The sequence below is a fragment of the Humulus lupulus genome, chromosome 1 (assembly GCF_963169125.1).
Source record: "Humulus lupulus chromosome 1, drHumLupu1.1, whole genome shotgun sequence".
Classification (NCBI taxonomy): domain Eukaryota; kingdom Viridiplantae; phylum Streptophyta; class Magnoliopsida; order Rosales; family Cannabaceae; genus Humulus; species Humulus lupulus.
Window position 1 is genome coordinate 236,906,325 of NC_084793.1, and position 21,162 is coordinate 236,927,486.

A 21,162-nucleotide genomic window follows, 5' to 3' on the forward strand; every position below is an offset into this window, starting at 1 on the left:
TTGATGATAAAATGAGATTACAAAGAAATTGAGTTTTAATTAGGGCATAAAACCTTAACAGGGTGGTGATACTCTGACTTTGGACACTTCCAATGGTCCCAAAAATGCTCTAAATGTCACCAAACTTTTTGGGAACCCTTAGATACCCTCATGTATCACTTTGGACCCAAATTTGCATTTTATAAAACTACCTACAATTGAAGCTCAAATTTCACATCTTCATTATGTGAATTTTACTAAGTGTTTATACATTGCTTGTAATTTAACACTTATCATTTGTAATTAACCAATCATAACAATCCCCCACTTGGTTAAATACAAGCCTCATTCTCTAGCTTAAACAGTTTTGGTCCATAAAATAAAGTGCATTTCGGTTTGATCTTTACCTTAGTGAAAACACCACAAAGTCTTATCGAAATCATTGGTTGCTTAAATCTTGAACCAAGTATTCCATATGATAAAACCGGTGATGCCTCACACTCCTCCACCACATCTTTTTTTTTCCCACTTTCTCGCTTAGCACTATCATGGCCATGTGCTCATCTCTTCATGGACTTTCCAGGGAGAAACTCCAACTCCCATTAGAGGCAGCACCACCTCTAAGTCCACAAAGGTGAATTTCTTACAACATCTTTGCCACATTTATAGATACTTGTTATACTCAACTGAACTTCATTAAAAGCCCTAGGCTTAACCCTAACTCGGTAGCAACCAACACTAACCATCTCGGATGGAATTCATCATAAATTTTAGTGTTGAAACTATTCACTTATCAATGACTTGTTCTTATCCATTGAACTCTTTCCCTTGATTTGTACAAGTTGAGGGTTGGGTTTCCATCATTGGTGAATCTATTTCTCTAGGAGTTTCAATCCCATCCCTTTTGAAGTAGAACTTACTAACCTTCTCACAAGAGTTTTTGTAAATGGATCCGCTAAGTTCTCACTTGTCTTAACATATGAGATCGATATGATTCCAACTTGAATCCATTGTCTCACATATTCATGTCTTAGACTAATGTGTCTAGACTTTCCATTATACACACTATTATATGCTCTAGCAACTGCGGATTGGCTATCACAATGTATTGAAATTGTTAATACCATATCCGAGGTTAAAGGAATATCCATCATGAGATTCCTAAGCCACTCGGCCTCTTTGCCGGTTGCCACTAAAGCTATAAACTCTGCTTCCATGATTGAGTGTGATATACATGTTTGCTTCTTGGAGCCCCATGAGATTGCACCTCCTCCAAGAGTAAACACCCAACCAGTGGTGGAGAGATTATCTCCAACTCCCGATATCCAATTAGCATCAGAATATCCTTCATGTATCTTTGGAAAATTTGTATAGTGAAGACTATAATCTTTGGTACCCTTAAGATATATAAGAATTCTCTCAATAGTTTTCCAATGCTTGATACATGGATTGCTAGTAAACCTACTAAGTTTACTAACCGCATATGCAATATCCGCTCTTGTGCAATGAGCGGCATACATTAGGCTACCTATTGCACTTGCATATTTCAATTGAGCCATCACTCTTCCTTCATTCTTTTCAAACTTCATGTTTGAATCAAATGGTGTATGTGCCTCTTTGATTTTGAGATGACTGATTGTGTCGAGCACTTTCTCAACATAGTGGGTTTGACTCAACACAAAACCCCCACTATTTCTTCTAACTTTGATACCTAAAATGGTATCCACCTCTCCAAGGTCTTTCATTTTAAATTTAGATGATAGAAACCTCTTCGTTTCCATTATTACTTTCATGTCATTACAAAATCAACATATTCACCACCTCTATCCCTTCTAAGCACTTTAATTTTCCTTTCAAGTTGATTTTCAACTTCCACTTTATACATCTTAAACACATCAAATGCTTCATGTTTATTTTTAAGCAAATATACATATGTGAACTTAGAGCAATCATCAATGAAAGTAATAAAATATCTATTTCCTCCTCTAGTCAACATTCCATTAAGTTCACATAAATCACTATGTATCAAATCTAAAAATTTAGAGTTTCTTTAAACACTAGGAAAATGTTTCTTTACCATTTTAGATTTAACACATAATTCACATTTTTCATGCTCAAAATTATCACAATCAATTAATCCACATTTGACAACCCTTTTAATTGTGCTAAATCCTATATGTGCAAGTCTAACATGCCACAAAGTAATAGAATTTCAGTCAAGCATATAACAAGAAGAAGAGATTTTATTGTTCACATTATCAATGGAAATACAAAGTTTGAACATGCCATCACAAGCATATCCATTTCCCACAAACATATTGTCTTTAGAAAAATGATCTTTCCGGAATCTATCACAACCTTGATTCCCGGTTTGCCAAGTAAATTGTCACTCACAAGGTTTCCACTCATTTTCGGTACATACAAAACATTAGTAAGTAGAACCTTTTTGCCGGATGTGAAGAACAAATCAATGGTTCCCTTTCCTTCAACCTTGGACCTTTTCTCATTGCCCATTTCGATTTCATGCCATTCCTTTGAAGATTCAAAGGTCTTGAATAGAGTTCTATCATAGGTAACATGGATGGTGGCACAAGTATCATACCACCACCCACTCACTTTTCCATGTATGGCATTAACCTCACTTAGTGTTGCCACTAGTTCCTCTTGGGTTGAGTTGAATATTGCCTCATTGTTAGGGCTCCTCTTGAACCTAAAATCTCTAGCAAAATGATCATTCTTGCCACACACAAAACAAGGTCCCTTGGAACTTTTGAAGTGTCCCTCATTCTTCTTGGGCCCCAAGGGTTTTTGTCCCTTGCCCTTGTTCTTGCCATTTTCCTTTGCCCTTGTTAGGAGGGTTTGCCACAACATTGGCCTTAGAAGTCTCTCTGTTGGACTTCTCTTCATTCATATCTCTAAGGCGAAATTCCTCCTCAATTCTCAAGTGTTTGAGAATTTCCTCCAAAGAAATATCTTCATTTATATGGAGAATATTTTTCATATAGTCTCTCCATGAATGAGGTAACTTGGCTATAATGACACTCACAAGAAATTGTTCCAGCAATACAATTTTAAGAGTAGACAATTTATTCACAATAATTTGCAGCTCATGAATTTGAGGGAAAAGGGGTTTATCATCATAAAATTTAAATTCCATATATTGAGTAATAAGAAATTTCTTAGTACCTTCCTCTTCCGCTTTGTACTTCTTTTCTAAGGCCTCCCAAATCTCCTTGGCGGTCTTGGTGTTGGTGTGGAGATCATAGAGCCTATCCGAGAGGGCATTGAGGATGTGACCCCTACAAATCAACTCATCTTCTTTGCGCTTTTTCTTTCTTTGAAAACTTCTTGTGTATCATCTTCCTTAGGCTTTTCCAAGGCCTTTAGGTCTTTATCCAAGACAAAGAAAACTTTCAAAGTAGTGAGCAAGAATCTAATCTTGTCTTGCCAATGAACAAAGTTAGTCCCATCAAATCTATCAAATCTAACAAAGTCTTGAGTAATGAATTTCAATGCCGAAAGAGAGTTAGATTCTTCTATGATATGCTATCTCAAATTATAGACTATTAGAATGTTGGGGGAGAGTGAGATAACACCACCTCAAGAAATAAAATCTACACAAAATTTGGATTGATAGAGACTTAAAAAAGATTGAGAAAGAACATGCAAACCAAAGTAGAACAATTATGTTCTTCAACTTTGATGAAACTTCAACACCCTAGGCAAGATCCTTTGAGCAAACCAAACACAAACCAAAGCTTACACACATTGCAAAACGCTTTCCTAATACTCTATTTCTCAGCCACCATTGATGCTTGAGGCCTTCTCTTGAGGAAATGAGGAATGAGATTGAACAAGCCTTCAACCCTCAAAGTCAAGCACTTTCTTGGAGAGTTCTTGGAGAAACTAGAGATTCTTGGAGCTAGAGAGAGACAGATTGGAGAGAGTGATCAAGTCTCCCAAAACACTATTTTTGACCCTTATATAGAGTAGGCACTGTCATTATGTATAACCAATAGGATTAGACTTGAAAAACACGTCATTATGAGCACTTACGATATTTCACGTAATACATTAGGTGACGCGTCGCCTGCATGCAGGAGACACGTCGCTTGTTAGGGTTTCTTGAAACCCTAGCTTTTAGTCAATGTCTTGCCTCTTGGGTGGTGACGTATCGCTACCCTCTCTGAATTTGGACACTTCCAAAGGTCCCAAAAATGCTATAAATGCCACCAAACTTTTTGGAAACCCTTAGATACTCTCATGTATCACTTTGGACCCAAATTTGCATTTTATAAGTGCCTACAATTGAAGCTCGAATTTCACATCTTCATTATGTGAATTTTACTAAGTATTTATACCTTACTCGTAATTTAATACTTATCATTTGTATTTAACCAATCATAACATTATTCCATAATGTGATTATTTTTTTGAGAAATTCTCACATTACACTTGTGTTCACATTTTTTATTTTGTGAAATATATAAAAGAAAGAAACTAAGTGAAAGTTACTTTCAAAGAAGCGTGTCTTGCTTTAGCAAGTAAATAAATCAAGATAAACATTGAGGTTTTTTTTTATCTTGATCTATTGAGAGTTTATCATGTGGCTTAAAGGACTCATGATGAACTTTGTAAATTATAAGTCTAGATTTATCTTGGAAGATAAAAGGCTTAATAGAAATAAAGAGGCTTCTATTTAAAAGTGGTATTTTCACTTTATGTGAGAAATGTGGGGGTGATGCTCCAAAGTTAATCAATTTATTTTCATAATGGTTTATTAATTTGGTCCTCCTATCAAAATATGTAATTTGGAATTCCACATTGTAAATTACTCTGGCTATATGTGTATAGAATGGATAATTATAGACATGTTTGGTGTATAAAGTTACTGTTTTAATATTTTGATTCAAGAAGGAATAAATTTAAAACATTAAGGAGAATTTTAGAAAAAATAGGATTTTAGAATTAATATTCAAGAAAAAGTTTATCTTGTATATTGAAATATAAAGTAGTGGGGGTGTTGACTATTGTCAAAATCACTATTTTAATGGTGAAACTATTTTAATCAAATTATAGCTAGCAACAAAGTTTGAATAAAATAATGAGAGTGTTTAAGTATGCATACATGAGAAAAGAAATTACTCAAATTGAATAATTTCTACATCTCAAGGGGTGGGACTGAGACTCCCTAAAGAGATTCACGGTTGATGGTAACCTATCTTAATACTAGTAACCAAACTAGTATTAGGTTCAATAGGTAACAACAAGTCAATCAAGTGAATAGTAGTAGTACTTAAATTTTAACCCATATGAGATATTAGTACTAGTGTGTTACCGAAATGAGGGTTAAAACTGAAATATTTTTAATAGAACTCAGTCTTGAAAAGACAAGTATTTTTAGGGTAACTAAATACTATAAGAGTTCTACTTATATATAGACCTAGGGGTGGTGCCGCCCCTCATGAGAATTGGGAGTCATTCTCAAGAAAATTCTATGAATGGACACATGACCATTAACGATGCAAAAGCAAGACATTGAGGTCTCAAGTGAACAAAGAAAATGTGTGTGTGTGTGTGTGTGTGTTATCATCGGTTTGTTATCAATGAATAATGGTTAAATGCTTCGGCAATAAAAATTTCAACAAACTTTGTGATAATTACACTAAGGTAAAATTCAAGTCGAAAGACATTTTAATTTATGCACCAATGCAAATGTTTCTGTAGAGATTGATTATTTAATCAAGTGGGGAATATTATATTTTAATATAATGTTTGATTGATTAAATAATTGTTACAAAATGTGATTATTTAATCGAAGTGGGGGAATGTTATATTATTTTAAATAATATAATGTTATATTAAATAATGTGACAAAATGTGATTTGTCACACCTTGTAACATATTATTGAGAGTCACGAAATTTGATACATGTGTGTGCCCAAATGTGATATGTTTTCGAGTTACAAATTAGTTACAAATTTGTAACTCCCAAATATTACCCAATAATGTGTAGATTGTATGTTACATATTTGAGTTTTGATTTCACAAAGCCGTTATAAAATATGGCTGTTGGAGACATGTTTTTAACTCTCATTAGGTGTATGGAGGTTACAAAATCATGTGGGAAAGGGTTTGAGACGTTTTTGAAAAATTAAAAATTTGGATGCTGAAAATTGCCTCTGGCCACAGCCTGGGGGACAAAGACCAGTAGCCACGACCACTGATACGGCTGGTCGCGGCCAGTGAGGCTGACAGCCAAAACCACATTTTAGTTTTTTCCAATTTAAACGGTTCTAACATCCTATGTAACTCCTAAATCTTCATTTTAATTCCATAATACATCCAATTAAACATTGGTAACAACCACGATGGTTAGTTGAATTTGAAATTCAAAGGGTATCTCAAACTCTATAAATAGGAGCATAATACTTACTTGTAAGATACACTATTTTCTATTTACAAAGCACTTGACTGGAAAATATACCATATGGACTTGATAATTCGAAAGAGTTATTTCCTTGAGAGATCCTTTAGTACTTATTAAATATGAGAAAATAAGTTTCTGGACAAAGGTCTTGAACCTTGTTCAAGTTGGTGATCCTCATTATTCTACACTTTAGTTGTGTGAGTGTGAGATTTTATCTATTGTTCTTCTTATTATTTTGTTCTTCTACCTCTTTTACTTTTTGCTTCTATCTTATATATTTATTTGTATTGTTATAGTTTGAGTTGTATTAACAATATATCTATCTTCCTATATTTCTATTTACTTATATTTTTTTGCAATAGAGTTACAATTATTTATGTATCATCTTGAATATTTGTAATAATTTTTATTGGAGTTGTAATAATTTTTCTTATTTTTATTTAGTCAATTTTATTTTCTCTTACACGAATATATTTGCTAAAAAAAACTCATAGAATATATTAAATAAAAAAAAAAAAACAACGACGACGACATTATACTCGTCAACATAATCCAAGAAATCCTTTAAAAGAAAAAAAAACATTAAAAAAAAAAACAGACTACAAATATAATAAGGACACGCATCATCACTATTACTCCTCCTATACTCTCCTCAGAGAGGTAAACATTCACATGCATGATGGTATCTACACCGTCTGTGGTGTGCTGGTCCACCTGTGGAAGTGACTCCACTGTAGCATACCCTTGTGCGTTATCAAACTTACCAGTTCCATCAATCACCGCGATAAGCGAAATCGGCGTTGCCGTCCGATGAACCCCAAAGAAGCTGATCGTGTTTTCCGTCACATGACCACCGGCGTGTTCTCCGCCGTGAATTACCGCCGTCAGCACCATGGTGTGACTGTTTCCGTCCAAAGAGCTGGCCAAGTAGAACCCCTGGGCCCCTACCTAAGACGTCGGCGGACCCCAACTCGTGTCCTTCCGTCAACACATCGTCGATCACCGTCACTGATCCAAACATTAGTTTCTGGAGGGACGCGCCGGACGGGATCTGACCGGCGGTGATAAACGGTTGGCCGCTGCCGCCATCGACGAAGATGTTGTTACCGCTATTTTGAATAACTGTGCTGGATTGGGTGTTACCGTTAAGGCCCGTTAGAAATGGAAGATTATTACGGTTGCTGTTGATGAAACCGTTAATGTTGGATGTGGTCAACGGGGTGCCACCGCTGACGGGGAAGATGCTGTTGTTGGGCTTGGTGAAGGGGACATTCTGTACTGTGTTTGCTACGAGTCCCGTCACCACCCGGGCTGTTGGGTTTGAACCTCCTACTATGTCATGCATGAAGAAAGATAGTGTTGGGTGGTCATTCGGCCCAGTTGTTGTTGGGCCAGGCCCAGCTTTTGCTGAAGTGGTAGTTGTGGGACCAGCTATGGGTGCCACGCCGGTAGCCGGTGGGGGAATAGCTGGCTGAGTCGGTTGGGCTGAGTTAGTAGTGTCATCAACGGGTGAGGCAACATCTGGGATTGGTGACTGAGCGTCTTCATCTTCTGGAAAGGTGACTGCTCAAAATAAGAGAGTACGCAACAACTTCATATCACATTTAGCTAGCTGATCCACTTTCTCCAAACCATTTATAAATCCATAGAGACAAACGTTCTCTCTCAAAAGTCTCTCACATTAATTCTCTCCAGAGTCAGAAACTAGAAAAATGGTCATACCCCTTTTTAACTCCTAGGCTACTCTTTACTTATTATTCTTAGTCATCTTCATTGAATGTGCCATATCAGCAAGATTATTCGATGAGGCGGACCCACAACCCCTCTTTTGTTTTGGTTGTGAAAAATAAAAACCTGCCACGCATAAAATGGTACAGGTGAAACATGCATATGTTTAATATATTTTTGTTAGTCTCTCTCTTCTCTCCACTTGGCATTATAGTATGTGGTTTTGAAGTTTAGTTTGTTTTTTGTAAGAGGGCCATGGAGGAGTAAAAATGGTTTTGGTTTGTGGGTATTGGGTTGGTTGTTGTCATGCATTGTTGTGACGAATTAATAGACGTTCCATTATACGTGATGTTATTACATAACTCTGCGCCTGGCATTGCTTTGGTTACTCAACACAGCTGTATCTTCATATAAAAAGAAACAGGCTGACCATTATTTTTCAATGACCAGCGACTTTATTTTCTATTTAGACAAAGTCACTGTAATTTCATGTGATGAAAGTAACAAGCAAAACTTTACCTCGTGAACCCAAACTCGTATATAACAATTTACAAAGCTTTCAGAATACATATTATGACATAATAAAATCTTTAGATTGCGTCTCTAAAGTTTCATACTCTCACAGGCAAAATCTCAATGGCTTACACATGATGAGGTACTAAATCATGCATTAGATTATGGGATGCCGTAAACTTGCTCAGAACAGCTTTTGCAATGTTTTGAACTTGTCTTGGCGCTAGTAATAGAAAAATATTGATACCAACGTTCAAAAATCTTAGCTGAGGCAAGAAAATCAGATCGTCTAATAAAAAGCGTGGTCTTTTTTTTTTATTCTCTCTCAACCCAACCAAACTTGAGGGAAGCATCAACTTTTCCTCTCTTTTATACCTTTTTTAAATATTACTTTTCTTTTCCTTTCCCTTTCTTTGATCTAGAGGAAGCGTAAAGAGGAGGCGGTGCTAGAAATAGAGACATTCATGTGCAAAACTTGAAAAGTTTGAATATCAATACCCCAATGCCTTCTTCATTAATTAGTGTGATTTCAAAATTAACTGCTTGTTTCGGAGCCAATTTATGATTAATATTAAAACCTCAAAAATAGTTGAACCACTAGTACATGGGCTGGCCTACCTCTATACAAATAAAATGAGTACTTAAAAATCAAGAAGAATATAGATGAAGTTTCAAATACCCTCGAGCTTTATGTACAAATGTATTTATATGTCTGTCTTTTACATATGAGGGGCTACAGAAAGGAAGTACTAGGCTCCATTACTACAATTTTCACGATGTAAAGAATGGAAGGCAATAAAAATGAAATGCAGAACTTGATGGCTTGATTAAGCAAGCTAAGTATACAAAAAGAAAAGGTACCTGTGGTAACCAGATTCCATTATCGACACTGTCAAACAATGTATTTTTTTTCTTTTTTCAGGCTACCTTAGGAACTTGCACTATGCAGGCTTCACCGGTTACCAAACTAAATTTGACATCCTCACTTTCTATTTCCCGAGTAGACACCGATAAAACTAATGTCATAGACAAGAGTGGCATTGCCTGGTATGTTGCAGTCACCTATATGAACAAAACACATAGATGTCAATGTCTCAATAAGTTCATGAGTAACAGCATATGATCTTTGTTTTTGCCTCTTCATGCACATGGAATGATCTAAATCAATCTTCATTCTGAAGTTATTAGCAACCAGTTTCTGGTCTTTCTCTTGCTATAGCCATGTTCAGTTTGAAAAGTATTTGAAGTTTATACTTTTCCTTACCTCATAAAAGAAAAAGGTGTTTAGAGACTTTCAATAATGAGGCCATGCATTCTAATCAAAAAACTAAAAACATACAGCTTAGAGTTTGAAATGTAATTCGAACAGCACCTGAAAAGCATCCTGCAGGCTCTGGACCATATGCTAACTCTGGAGGAATATAAAGCTTTCGTTTTCCTCCTGTGCAAGTGTAATAATGGTGGGGTGAAAATCCTTCTACGAAAATGAGGAACATATAAAACAAGAACCAGAAGTAGATGGCTTGTGCCAAATTCATACCTACTAACATAGGAGGAACTCCCTCACCCCCTAAGATTCCCTGATCCAGTCCCTTAAGGACCTGCAGATCAAGAAAATATATTTCAGCCAAAAGAAATCTTTAGTACCACTGTCTTGTAACATATCAATTGGGCATGCAATTTACTGAGTTATTTCTTTAATTCATTGCAAGTAGCTACTGATAGTTTCATGCTAAGGTGATAGGCTTTTCTTAGCAAGAATCTAACTTTCAATCTCACAACACCAATTGCTGAAATCCCTTAAGGAAATCTTTATTGAAATAATAACAGTAGTACAAATTTACAAGCTTTCAAGAGGCTTGTACTCTCCTATTCCAAACTTTCAAGAGGATTGGGCTCTCCACAATGAGTCTAAACTCTCTTAATTTTCTGCACACCCAACTCTTTAATCCCATGAACCTTAAATACATTTCTATAGCCATCTCAAAGACTAACCACAACCTATTATTACATGACAACTCAGCAATCCTACTAAATAACTAGCAGCCTATTATTACATGACAACTAAGCCAAAAACTAATTCACTTAGCCTTCTTCCTTCAATAAACAAATCTGATCTGGGGCTTATCAATACCCCCGCAAAACCTTCACCATGTCCTCAAGGTGGAAGTTGTCGTTGGATGGTGGAGAAATCTTCCCAGGTAGCCTCGAAGTCTGGGTGACTTCCCTTTTATCAGAACTTCAGATCTTCCTACTTGGCCCTGCCGCTTTGATCTTAGCTTCAGCACTTTTTCTAGTTCATCTCTTAGTGCAAACTTAGTGGTGAGCTGTGGTGGTCCCTCGTTAGTAACCAACTGGTGGGGCTGAACAATGAACCCATCTTTGTCAGCTTGTAGAGTCTGAGTCTTTGTCATTGTCTGTAATGCAACTAATGTTCTACCAAGAGATGGGTTACCTTGTAACATTACTCGTTGCTTTCCCACTTGGAATTCCATGGTCTGAAGTTTCCAATCTGCATGAGTCATTCCCAAAGTGGTGGGCCATTGTAATACCAAAATTACGTCTGCACTTTCCAATTTTAAGGGTAAAAAATCATCATAAATCTCTATCCCTTGGGAATGGATGTTTAAATTTTTACAAACCCTCCTTATTCTTCATGGAATTTCCATTTCCCATCGTCACTTCGTACTCGCTGGTCTTGGTGATAGGAAGGTTCAGTTTGGCCACAATATCTTGAGAAATAAAATTATGAGTAGCCCCAAAATCGATTAAAATCACCACCTCACAAGAGCCGAGTTGGCCCTTGAGTTTCATGGTGTTGTTAGAGGCCAAACCAGCCACCGAATGTAGGGACACTTCTACAGAATTTCCAACATCTGTGGAGTCTAACTCCGCTGCCTCTTCCGTTGTATCTTCTGAACCTTGCTCTGAGAGTGCATCATCAATTTCTTCAGGAACCATGAGGATGTTCATCTCCTTTTGTTTACATCGATGTCCAGGAGACCATTTATCATCATATTGATAGGAATTTCCTGGTAAAAATAGTATAAACAGCAAGTATAGTAACAGTAAGGAAATAGAGATGAGCAAATTGAGCTGGTATTGAATATCTAGGGAGTTCGAGAGCCCTCTTCTCTCCCACAAAAAGGTTACAACCTTACACCAAGTACTGGACAACCCCACCAGAGACCCACCATACAGACTTTATACTAGTACTCACTAGACTACTGTGGACCCCAGCCATATCCAAACCCAACCCAAATAACAACTTACATCATAATCAGTTTTATTCCCCTACTGCTGCCTTACCGAACTCTTTCCTGTTCTTCCTAGCATATATGTAGGTTAGTGGAGGTCTATCAATACCGCCGGCCAGAAGTCTCACCTTGTCCTCAAGGTGGAAGTGAGGAAATTGCTCTTGAATGAGGGCGAAGTCTTCCCAAGTAGCTTCAAATTCTGGTATATTAATCCACTTGATCAGAGCTTGTGGAGCCACCTTGTGAGTACCTGGTTGCACAGCAAGAACATTCTCAGGTTCCAAAATCCATTCCAATTCGGCTATCAAACCGGGAGGAAGAGCAGATGCCTACTAATGGTGGTCAAGAGTAGCTCTCAAGAGCGAAACATGGAACACTGGATGAATGACAGAAGTTGTAAGCGATATGCCGCTGCTCCAACCTGAGCTAGCACTGGAAATGGACCAAAAAATCGAGGAGACAGCTTCTCGTTGTGATGTTTAGCCACCGATCGCTGACGGTACGGGCGAAACTTGATATAGACCAGATCACCCACCTCATAGTGCACGTCCCGGCGCTTACGATCTGCTTGGGCCTTCATTTTTTGCTGAGCTCGGAGCAGATTTTGTTTCAACAAGGTCAGAATATCATCCCTTTCTTGAAGGTGCTCCTCAACCGATGAAACCTTGGTGCTGGCTGGTTCAAAGCGAAGTAACGGAGGGGGGTCCCAATGATGCACTTCCCGAAATGGCATCATCCCCGTTGCTGAATGGTAGCAAGTGTTGTACCATTATTCAACCCACGAAAGCCATTTCACCCACTGTTTGGGTTTGTTGCTAACAAAACACCTAAGGTAAGTCTCCAAGCAACGGTTTACCACCTTCGTTTGCCCATCGGGTTGTGGATGATAAGCAGTGCTCTGTTTCAGTGTAGTGCCTTGCAAACGAAATAATTCCTTTCAAAAATTACTAAGGAATATTTTATCCCGGTCAGAAACAATTGAATGTGGCAGTCCATGGAGCTTAACAACTTCGCAAGCAAAAACCGTTTCTACTGTGATGGCTAAAAAAGGATGGCGGAGATGGATAAAATGCCCATACTTACTCAAACGATCCACCACCACGAAAATGGAATCGAACCCTTTCGACATTGGCAGCCCCTCGATGAAATCTATTGAGATGTCCTCCCACACTTGCTCCGGTATAGGTAGGGGCTGTAATAACTCAGCTGGAGATTGAGCCAAGTATTTGTTTTGTTGACATATTGCGCATTCCGCCACGAATCTCTGAACGTCCTTCCTCATCCCGGACCAATACAAGTCCGCTGCCAGCCTTTGAAATGTCTTAGACACCCCTGAATGTCCCCCCACTTTACTGCTGTGATACTCTTGTAACAGTAATGGGATGAAGGGAGAGGTCGAAGGCAGTACTAACCGTCCTTTGAACTTGAGGCAGCCTTGCACCAGCGAATATCCCTCACATTCCTTCCCCAAACGCAGCTCATGAACCACTTTAGAGAGGGTAAGATCTGACGCAATATGTGCTTGAAGGTCTGGTATGGATAACACATTTGGAACAGAAATGGCAGCCACTGAAACTTCTTGATAAATTCTGGATAATGCATCAGCAGCCTTGTTTTCAAGTCCGGGTTTGTACTAAATATTGAAATCATACCCCAGAATATTCGAGAGCCATTTTTGGTGCTCTGTTGCCATTAACCGTTGCTGTAATAAGTACCTAAGGCTGCGTTGGTCCGTTCAGACAATGAACTTGCGCCCCAAGAGATATGGACGCCATTTTTGAAGGACTAACACAATCGCCATCAATTCCCTTTCATACACTGACTTCGCACGAGCTCGGACCGACAAAACTTGGCTGAAATATGCGATGGGGCGCTGGTTTTGCATCAACACAGCCCCCAACCCCGATCCTAAAGCGTCAGCCTCCACCACAGAAGGCATTGAAAAATCAGGCAATGCCAAAACCGGAACCGTGCACATCGCTTCCTTGAGTCGGTCGAAAGCTTCTTGGGCTTCTTGATTCCATCCAAATGCATCCTTTCTCAGCTGATCAGTCAATGGTCGCGCTATTTGTCCATAGCCTTGAACAAATTTGCGATAATAGCCTGTGAGTCCCAAAAAACCTCTGAGTTCTTTAATGCTCTTGGGTACCGACCACTTGCTCATAGCGTCAATTTTACTTGGATCAGCGGAAACTCCCAAAGCTGAAGCTATGTGACCAAGGTACTCTATCTTCTCTTGAGCAAATAAGCACTTCTTCTGATTAGCATAGAGGTTGTGTTGTTGAAGTCTGTCGAGTACCACTTCCAAGAGTTTTACGTGCTCCTCCATTGATGGGCTGTAGACCAAAATATCATCAAAGAAAACTAACACATACTTGCGCAAAAGATCTCGGAAGACCTCATTCATTTCACCTTGGCAAGTTGCGGGCGCATTAGTAAGCCCAAATGGCATGACCAGCCACTCATAATGTCCTTCATGTGTGCGGAAAGCCGTCTTCTCCACATCCTTGGTCGCCACTCTTATTTGGTGATATCCCGACTTCAAATCAAGTTTGGAAAAAAAATTTAGCTCCATGTAGTTCATCCAACAACTCATCAATCATTGGTACTGGGAATTTGTGTCTCCCGATTTAGAACTCTATAGTCCACACAAAACCTCCAGCTACAGTCTTTTTTTTTAACAAGCAAAACTGGGCTGGAAAAAGGGCTCGTACTTAGCTGTATGAGTCCAACTTGCATCATTTCCTTCACTAGCCTCTCGATTTCATCCTTTTGAGATTGGGCATATCGGTAGGGTCTCACTGAGATAGGTCCTACTCCTTCCTTCAAGGTGATCGAATGCTCCCTATTCCGTTTTGGTGGTAGGCCGGCGGGCATGGCAAATACTGACTCAAAACGCTGAAGCAAGGACGATACCGGTAGTGGAACGGGAGGGAGAGCCTACTCTGGAGCTGCTGCCATGGATCCGAACTGTACCCAGAAACCGTGCCCTTCCTTCTCTATTGTGAGTAGCATAGCCTTTAAAGAAATTGGTGATTTGCACAAGCTTGGGTCTCCTTGCAAAGTCACCCAAACACCTCCTCGCTCAAACTTCATCACCATAGTCCTCCAGTTCACTTGCATATTTCCCAGTGTTTCCAACCATTTGATACCAAAAATTACATTTGCTCCACCTAATGCCAAGGGTAAGAAGTCAGTTAGCACTCTCATTGCACCCAAATTCAACTCAACTTGAGCACAAATTCCCTCTGTTCTGACTTTCCCCCCTGTTCCCAAGAGAACTCCATAGCATGTGGTGGCTGTAATTGGAAGTCCTATGGCAGAGACCAATGTTGATGAGATGAAATTATGTGTCGCTCCACTGTCAATAAGTACCGTGATTGGCTGCTCTCCGATAAACCCAGCAAGCTTCATCGTATGTGCCGATGAAATTCCCACCAACGAGTTCAGAGACAAGGTTGCTAGTGTCTCCTCACTTGCCACCGTTTCTACTGAGTTTGGTGTTAGAGGGGGAGACTCCTCCGGCGAGGTCTGTTCTTCACCGTCCATCAGCATAATGACCTGTAAAAACTTCTTCTCACACTCATGCCCGCAATGAAACTTCTTATCGCATTTGAAACAAACACCACGTGCTTTCTTATCCTGATATTCTGCCTCAGTCATTCGGTGGTATTGAGTAGGTCTATTCACATTTACTATACCAGAGTTGGGGCTGGCTGTTTTGGTCGATGCCTGAGAAGAGGGAGTCACGAATGATTTTGCGAAAAAAGGATTGAGTGACCGATAAGGTGTGATCGGGCTTAGATTTGGTTTAGGGTTTGAGGCCCGACTTCCCTGGCCCATTCCGAGTAAATGATGCCCTTCCTCAACCCTTTGGGCTATCTCCATGATTTGGGCCAGGCCCATGGGTTGCAGAATGTGTAGGGCTGCCTTGATATCATCCTTCAAGCCCTTCACGAAGCTACCCTCAAGGATATGCTCTGGAACAACTGGTACGCGTGAAGCCAGCACCTCCCACCTTACCCGATACTCTTTGACAGTGGTGGTCTGAGATATCGACATCAGCTCCTCTGAAATTGATCCGACCGGTACTGCAAGGAATCGGAGAATCAACAACTTCTTCAGTGTAGCCCATGAAGCAATCGACCTCCTCTGGTTTTCCCATTGAAACCAGGTCAGTGCATCTCCATCAAGCCCAACAATGGCTGTCTCCAACATCATGGCTTCGCTCATTCGGGTCAGAAGAAAGTATCTCTATTTTATAAATCCACCCATCAACGTTCTCACCGGCAAACAACGGTATCTCCATTTAAGGGGGTCGATAGTCCTGACCATGATCGTGAGCTGTGTGATATGACTCCACCCGAATCGGTGGTGGTTGAGGATTGAAGGGAGGTCTGAATCCAGGTGGCGCGAGGGGAGTCGATTGTACCCCCGAATTCCCAACTGTCGGGATAGCTGAGTTCTCTCCTTCCTCTGCCTTTCGCCGTCGATCGACACTTCCAGCTACCGTGTTCGTCATTGTCTTCCCCGAAGCTTGCATCAAATGGGTGATATGAGAGACCAAGAATTCCATCTTCTTATCCATGGAAGATTTCAGCTCCTCCATCTCCTTCAGAAGTTGCTGGAATCTGTCTTGCATCTCCATCGATTCCCATCGTAGATCAATGGCTCTGATACCAATTTGATGGGAATTTCCTATTCTCTCCCACAAAAAGGTTATAACCTTACACCAAGTAGTGGACAACCCCACTAGAGACCCACCATACAGACTTTATACTAGTACTCACTAGACTACTGTGGACCCCAGCCACATCCAAACCCAACCCAAATAATAACTTACATCATAATCAGTTTTATTCCCGTACTGCTGCTTTACCGAATTCTTTCCTGTTCTTCCTAGCATATATGTAGGTCAGTGGAGGTCTATCACACATCAGAAACATAGGCCCTTCTGTCTTTTGTATTGAATCTGGTTTTCAGTCAATCTTCTGACCTCTCCCATGGGTTTGGTGAAGTTGGTCCTGGTTGGGGTGCTCCCTTGTATGGCACTTGGAAATTGCACTGTGGTGCTATTGAAATCGGATGTTTTCTGTTGGAATTGGGCAGCTGCTTTCAACTTTTCCTCAATATCCTGGGCTATTTCCATTGCTTCATCTACATTTCTTGGTCGCTGAATTCGTAATTCTGTTCATATGGAGGGCACCAATCCATTAATGAAAGTTCCCAATTGAACTTCCAGTGGAATATTGTCTAATAGTGCCAACAATCTTATAAAATTCTTCTTGAATTCAGCAACGGATCCTTCTTGCTTCACAACCAAGAACTGGTCATACAATGAACTAGTTTGTGTGTCCCGAAAATGACGCAACATCAGCCTTCTCATTTCTTCCCACTCAATATGGCTCGCCTTTTGTTCTCATATTGGTACCACAATAGAGCATCGCCAGAGAACGAGATGAAAGCTGCTTCAATTTTTATCTTCTTCGTCATAATTATGACAAGTAAAGTACCTCACGGCCTACATAATCCACCCATCTGGATTTTCTCCATCAAACAGTGGCATTATTAACTTCTTAAGTCTCTGTTCATGGCGATAAGAAAAGCTACAGTGATTCCTTTCTGTTGAAGTTACCCCCACGAATCTACTCCCCTTTGAAGCACCGGCATCTACCATCATCTTCATGCCTTTGCCATGTACGGCTGATGTCGTCTCTCTTGGTTCTGGGTTTTCTGGTTTGTTGGTTGCACCTTCTTGATGATCTTGCTTCTTTCTTGACCTTTCATGGGTATCTAGGAATGACTGAAGTTGTTGTTGTAGTTGTCACCCCATTTCTTGGATGGAATCTTTGACAGCAGCTACTTCAACTTTCAGAGCTTCCATTTCATCTCCCATGGATGCAATCGAATCTCCTTTCTCCCCTACTTCCTTGACTTTCTTCAGACCCATGTCCGCAGCTCACCGCACCAAATTGATAGGCTTTTCTTAGCAAGAATCTAACTTTCAATCTCACAACACCAATTGCTGAAATTCCTTAAGGAAATCTTTATTGAAATGATAATAGTAGTACAAATTTACAAGCTTTCGAGAGGCTTGTACTCTCCTATTCCAACCTTTCAAGAGGATTGGGCTCTCCACAATGAGTCTAAAGTCTCTTAATTTTCTACACACCCAACTCTCTAATCCCATGACCCTTAAATACATTTCTATAGCCATCTCAAAGACTAACCACAACCTATTATTACATGACAACTTAGCAATCCTACTAAATAACTAGCAGCCTATTATTACATGACAACTCAGCTAAAACCTAATTCACTTAGCCTTCTTCCTTTGATAAACAAATCTGATCTGGGGCTTATCATAAGGCTGGTTGCATAAATGTATGATGGCCCAATTTAATCATATAACTATGCAATTAATGGCATGTTAAAAAACCCTTCCAATTATGAACCATGAATTTGCCTATATAGCCTTTTTGAGATGGTATGTAGAAGATGTTCACGACAAAGAAGCATAACATGTTAAAAAACCCTTCCAATTATGAACATGAATTTGCCTATATAGCCTTTATGAGATGGTATGTAGAAGATGTTCACGACAAAGAAGCATAACGGGATCGAAAAGTGCTGTAGATCAAAATTTTGTCACGTTACAGTTCCTCTTGAATAATAGCAGTAATTATGATAAGCATTGGCTTTTATGAGAAATCAAATCGAACCAGCTTTAATTGTTTCTTAAGGCAAAGTAAACTTAGTTTTCTGTGAAGAAGTGTGAATCTCTCTATGAGAGAACATCCTTATGTAATCAATTGGATGTAATCAAGGACAGAACAAAGAATAAGTGATTGTACAACCAAATTTACTGATCACATAAACACAATAGTAGTGGTGTGAACGCACATTTAATACATCTAATAAGTAGATAAACAAAAATACTATCACCAGTGGAAGAAAACAGAACAAGAGGATATCCAAAATTGGTTTAATATTATCGATCAAATAAAGTGACATTTGGATTTAATTGGACATATATTAAAGTATCCAGAAAAAATCCACACCTTGCCAGCGCCAATGCGCATAGTGAGAGGTCTACCACGTTTGTAGCTGCTATCAAAGACTCTTCCATCAGAAAATCTTGCAGTGTAATGAACCTGTATTGAGAAAATAAAACACAAATATAAAGGTCGTCATTCCATAGCCAAGGGTAGATAATAAACTATATGCATGATATCTGTAATGTTGCACCTATGAAATCCGCTATTCTTATATGCATACATGTCCAAGATCCTAAACCATCCATACGAGACATTTTGCAATAATACTATCTGAGCATTTATCAGGACTGAATTCGATAGGTTCCACTAAACACAAGACTTTGTGACAATAAGTTCCATTAATACAAGGAGAAAAATAGGCTTTTCTGGTTTTAACAAACTTTTTTATACAGTCTACAGGAGTCACAGTATTCAATTTCAAAACACAAACTTGTTCTGAAGAATATACATATATTTATATATGAAGATGTCAATTTTTCAACTTGTTTATTAGAGAGAGAAAAAAACTATAAAGTCCGATACAAGTAATTCCCTAATACAAAATTTTGTACCATGCATATCCTAAAACTGTTAGTTCATTTCATTGTTAAGCATATTTTTCTAATGTAGAACAGAAAATTTTCTTTTGTTTCTATTTTCATAAGGGCCCAAATTTACTTTATCTTTCTAGGTATCTGTATGACTCTAATTATGTTTTCCTTTCTGTGCTTTATGCAGTAAATTCTGCTCCCTGGCCCTGAATGACCAGTGATTATGTAACAGGTGGCAACTTGCGCATTTGAGTTGAACCCTTCAATCTCTATAGCTTGGCCACTTAAGTAAAAACGATAGTAGAAAATTTTTTCATGGATACTTAAATTTTACCACCAAATATCTAACTTGACGAACATATTCGACAAGTACCAATGCTTCAAATTTAAGAACAATGCAGCATTGATAAACTTCATTAATTGGCTATCAAGCACAAATAAGGCAAACTGACAACTTATAACCACTCTGTTATGCAAAGATCCCAAACACTCACACACTGATAATGTCACCAAGAACACTCCGAGAACAAGAACTCAAACACACACTCTGCTTACATAAAAGAATACGGTCAAGTGCTTGGTTCAACTAGAGCCTAGATGACTCTAGCCTAATCCAACGGGGAAACACACTCTGATTCTTTATTTCTCTTAAAGAATAGTCTCTTACAATTACAATGATTAATGGAACTCAGATCACCTATTTGTAACACATAGGTTCTGGTTCAATACAGCTGAACTTTAACTAACTAAACGGTCCAAGACAAAACAGGTAAAACCGTTGGAGTAATAATAATGAAACTAATATTAGCAGTCAGATCTACACACTCAAAAGTCAAAATACTCACATTGATGAGCTCACCATAAGGAGCTTCCACACCAGTGCCTGGTTGAACATCACAGTAACCGAGTCCAGAACGAGCGTAATTGAAGTCGCATGGAGGCTCTCCCACAGTGGCGTAGTACTCAATCCTTGTGGCTTCAGCGTCCAAAGGCGAAATCGCCACAACTGAAGCCGCTAAAACCCCGATTCCCACATCGAAAGCCCACTTCCTCGTCGCAAGGCCGAAATTCGAAACCCAAGAAAGCTTCGTATCGGCATTTATCTTAGCTTTTGATGAACAAAAAGAATTGGCTCTTTTCGAGGCAGCTAAGGCGTTCATGCTCTGCTGGGTATTGATTTTTGGTGTCGAAACGCTCAGAGAAGAGATTGCCATGGTTGCTTGTTAGATATGCTGTTTATCCAGAAACGAGGGAGGTTGTCTGGCACTGCATGGCAGTATTATATTGGGAAGATAAAAAAACGAAGAAGAAGAAGAGTATAAAAGGGCCCACTTAAAGAAGAAATTTTTTGGTCTTACAATTTGGATTTGGATAAGGGCCTCAATAGGTAATGTTACTATGATTTAATAATAATAATATTAAATTTTGGTTGCATATGTCATTAAACTTGGGTTTATACTTTTTTAGACCATGAGTTTTTCCTCATTACTTGTTTGGACCTTGTGTTTTGACAAATTATTTTTTAGACCCTATGTTTTGTAAAATAGTTCAAATAAGCCCCTAAACCTGATTTTGATGAACAAAAAATTTAGTATAACAACACAGTTCTTAGGCAGAATGACTGTATTTTTATTCTGACTTGTTAGTTTGATGAATTATTTATGATT

At 38.9% G+C, this 21,162-nt stretch overlaps 1 protein-coding gene and 1 pseudogene across 1 annotated transcript; both read right to left on the minus strand.

Annotated features, from left to right (window-relative positions):
• Window positions 1-6,819: 6,819 nt before the first annotated feature.
• On the minus strand, window positions 6,820-8,477 carry LOC133831132 (dirigent protein 24-like; annotated as a pseudogene).
• An 821-nt stretch (window positions 8,478-9,298) lies between these two features.
• LOC133804492 (photosynthetic NDH subunit of lumenal location 4, chloroplastic) lies at window positions 9,299-20,792 on the minus strand. Its single transcript, XM_062242650.1, has 5 exons — window positions 20,341-20,792; window positions 18,969-19,061; window positions 10,191-10,251; window positions 10,023-10,091; window positions 9,299-9,712 (listed from the first exon to the last, which is right to left on the minus strand). The coding sequence occupies exons 1-5, from the start codon at window positions 20,707-20,709 to the stop codon at window positions 9,633-9,635; spliced, it is 672 nt and encodes a 223-aa protein (XP_062098634.1). The 5' UTR covers window positions 20,710-20,792; the 3' UTR covers window positions 9,299-9,632.
• Between the last annotated feature and the right edge of the window lie 370 nt (window positions 20,793-21,162).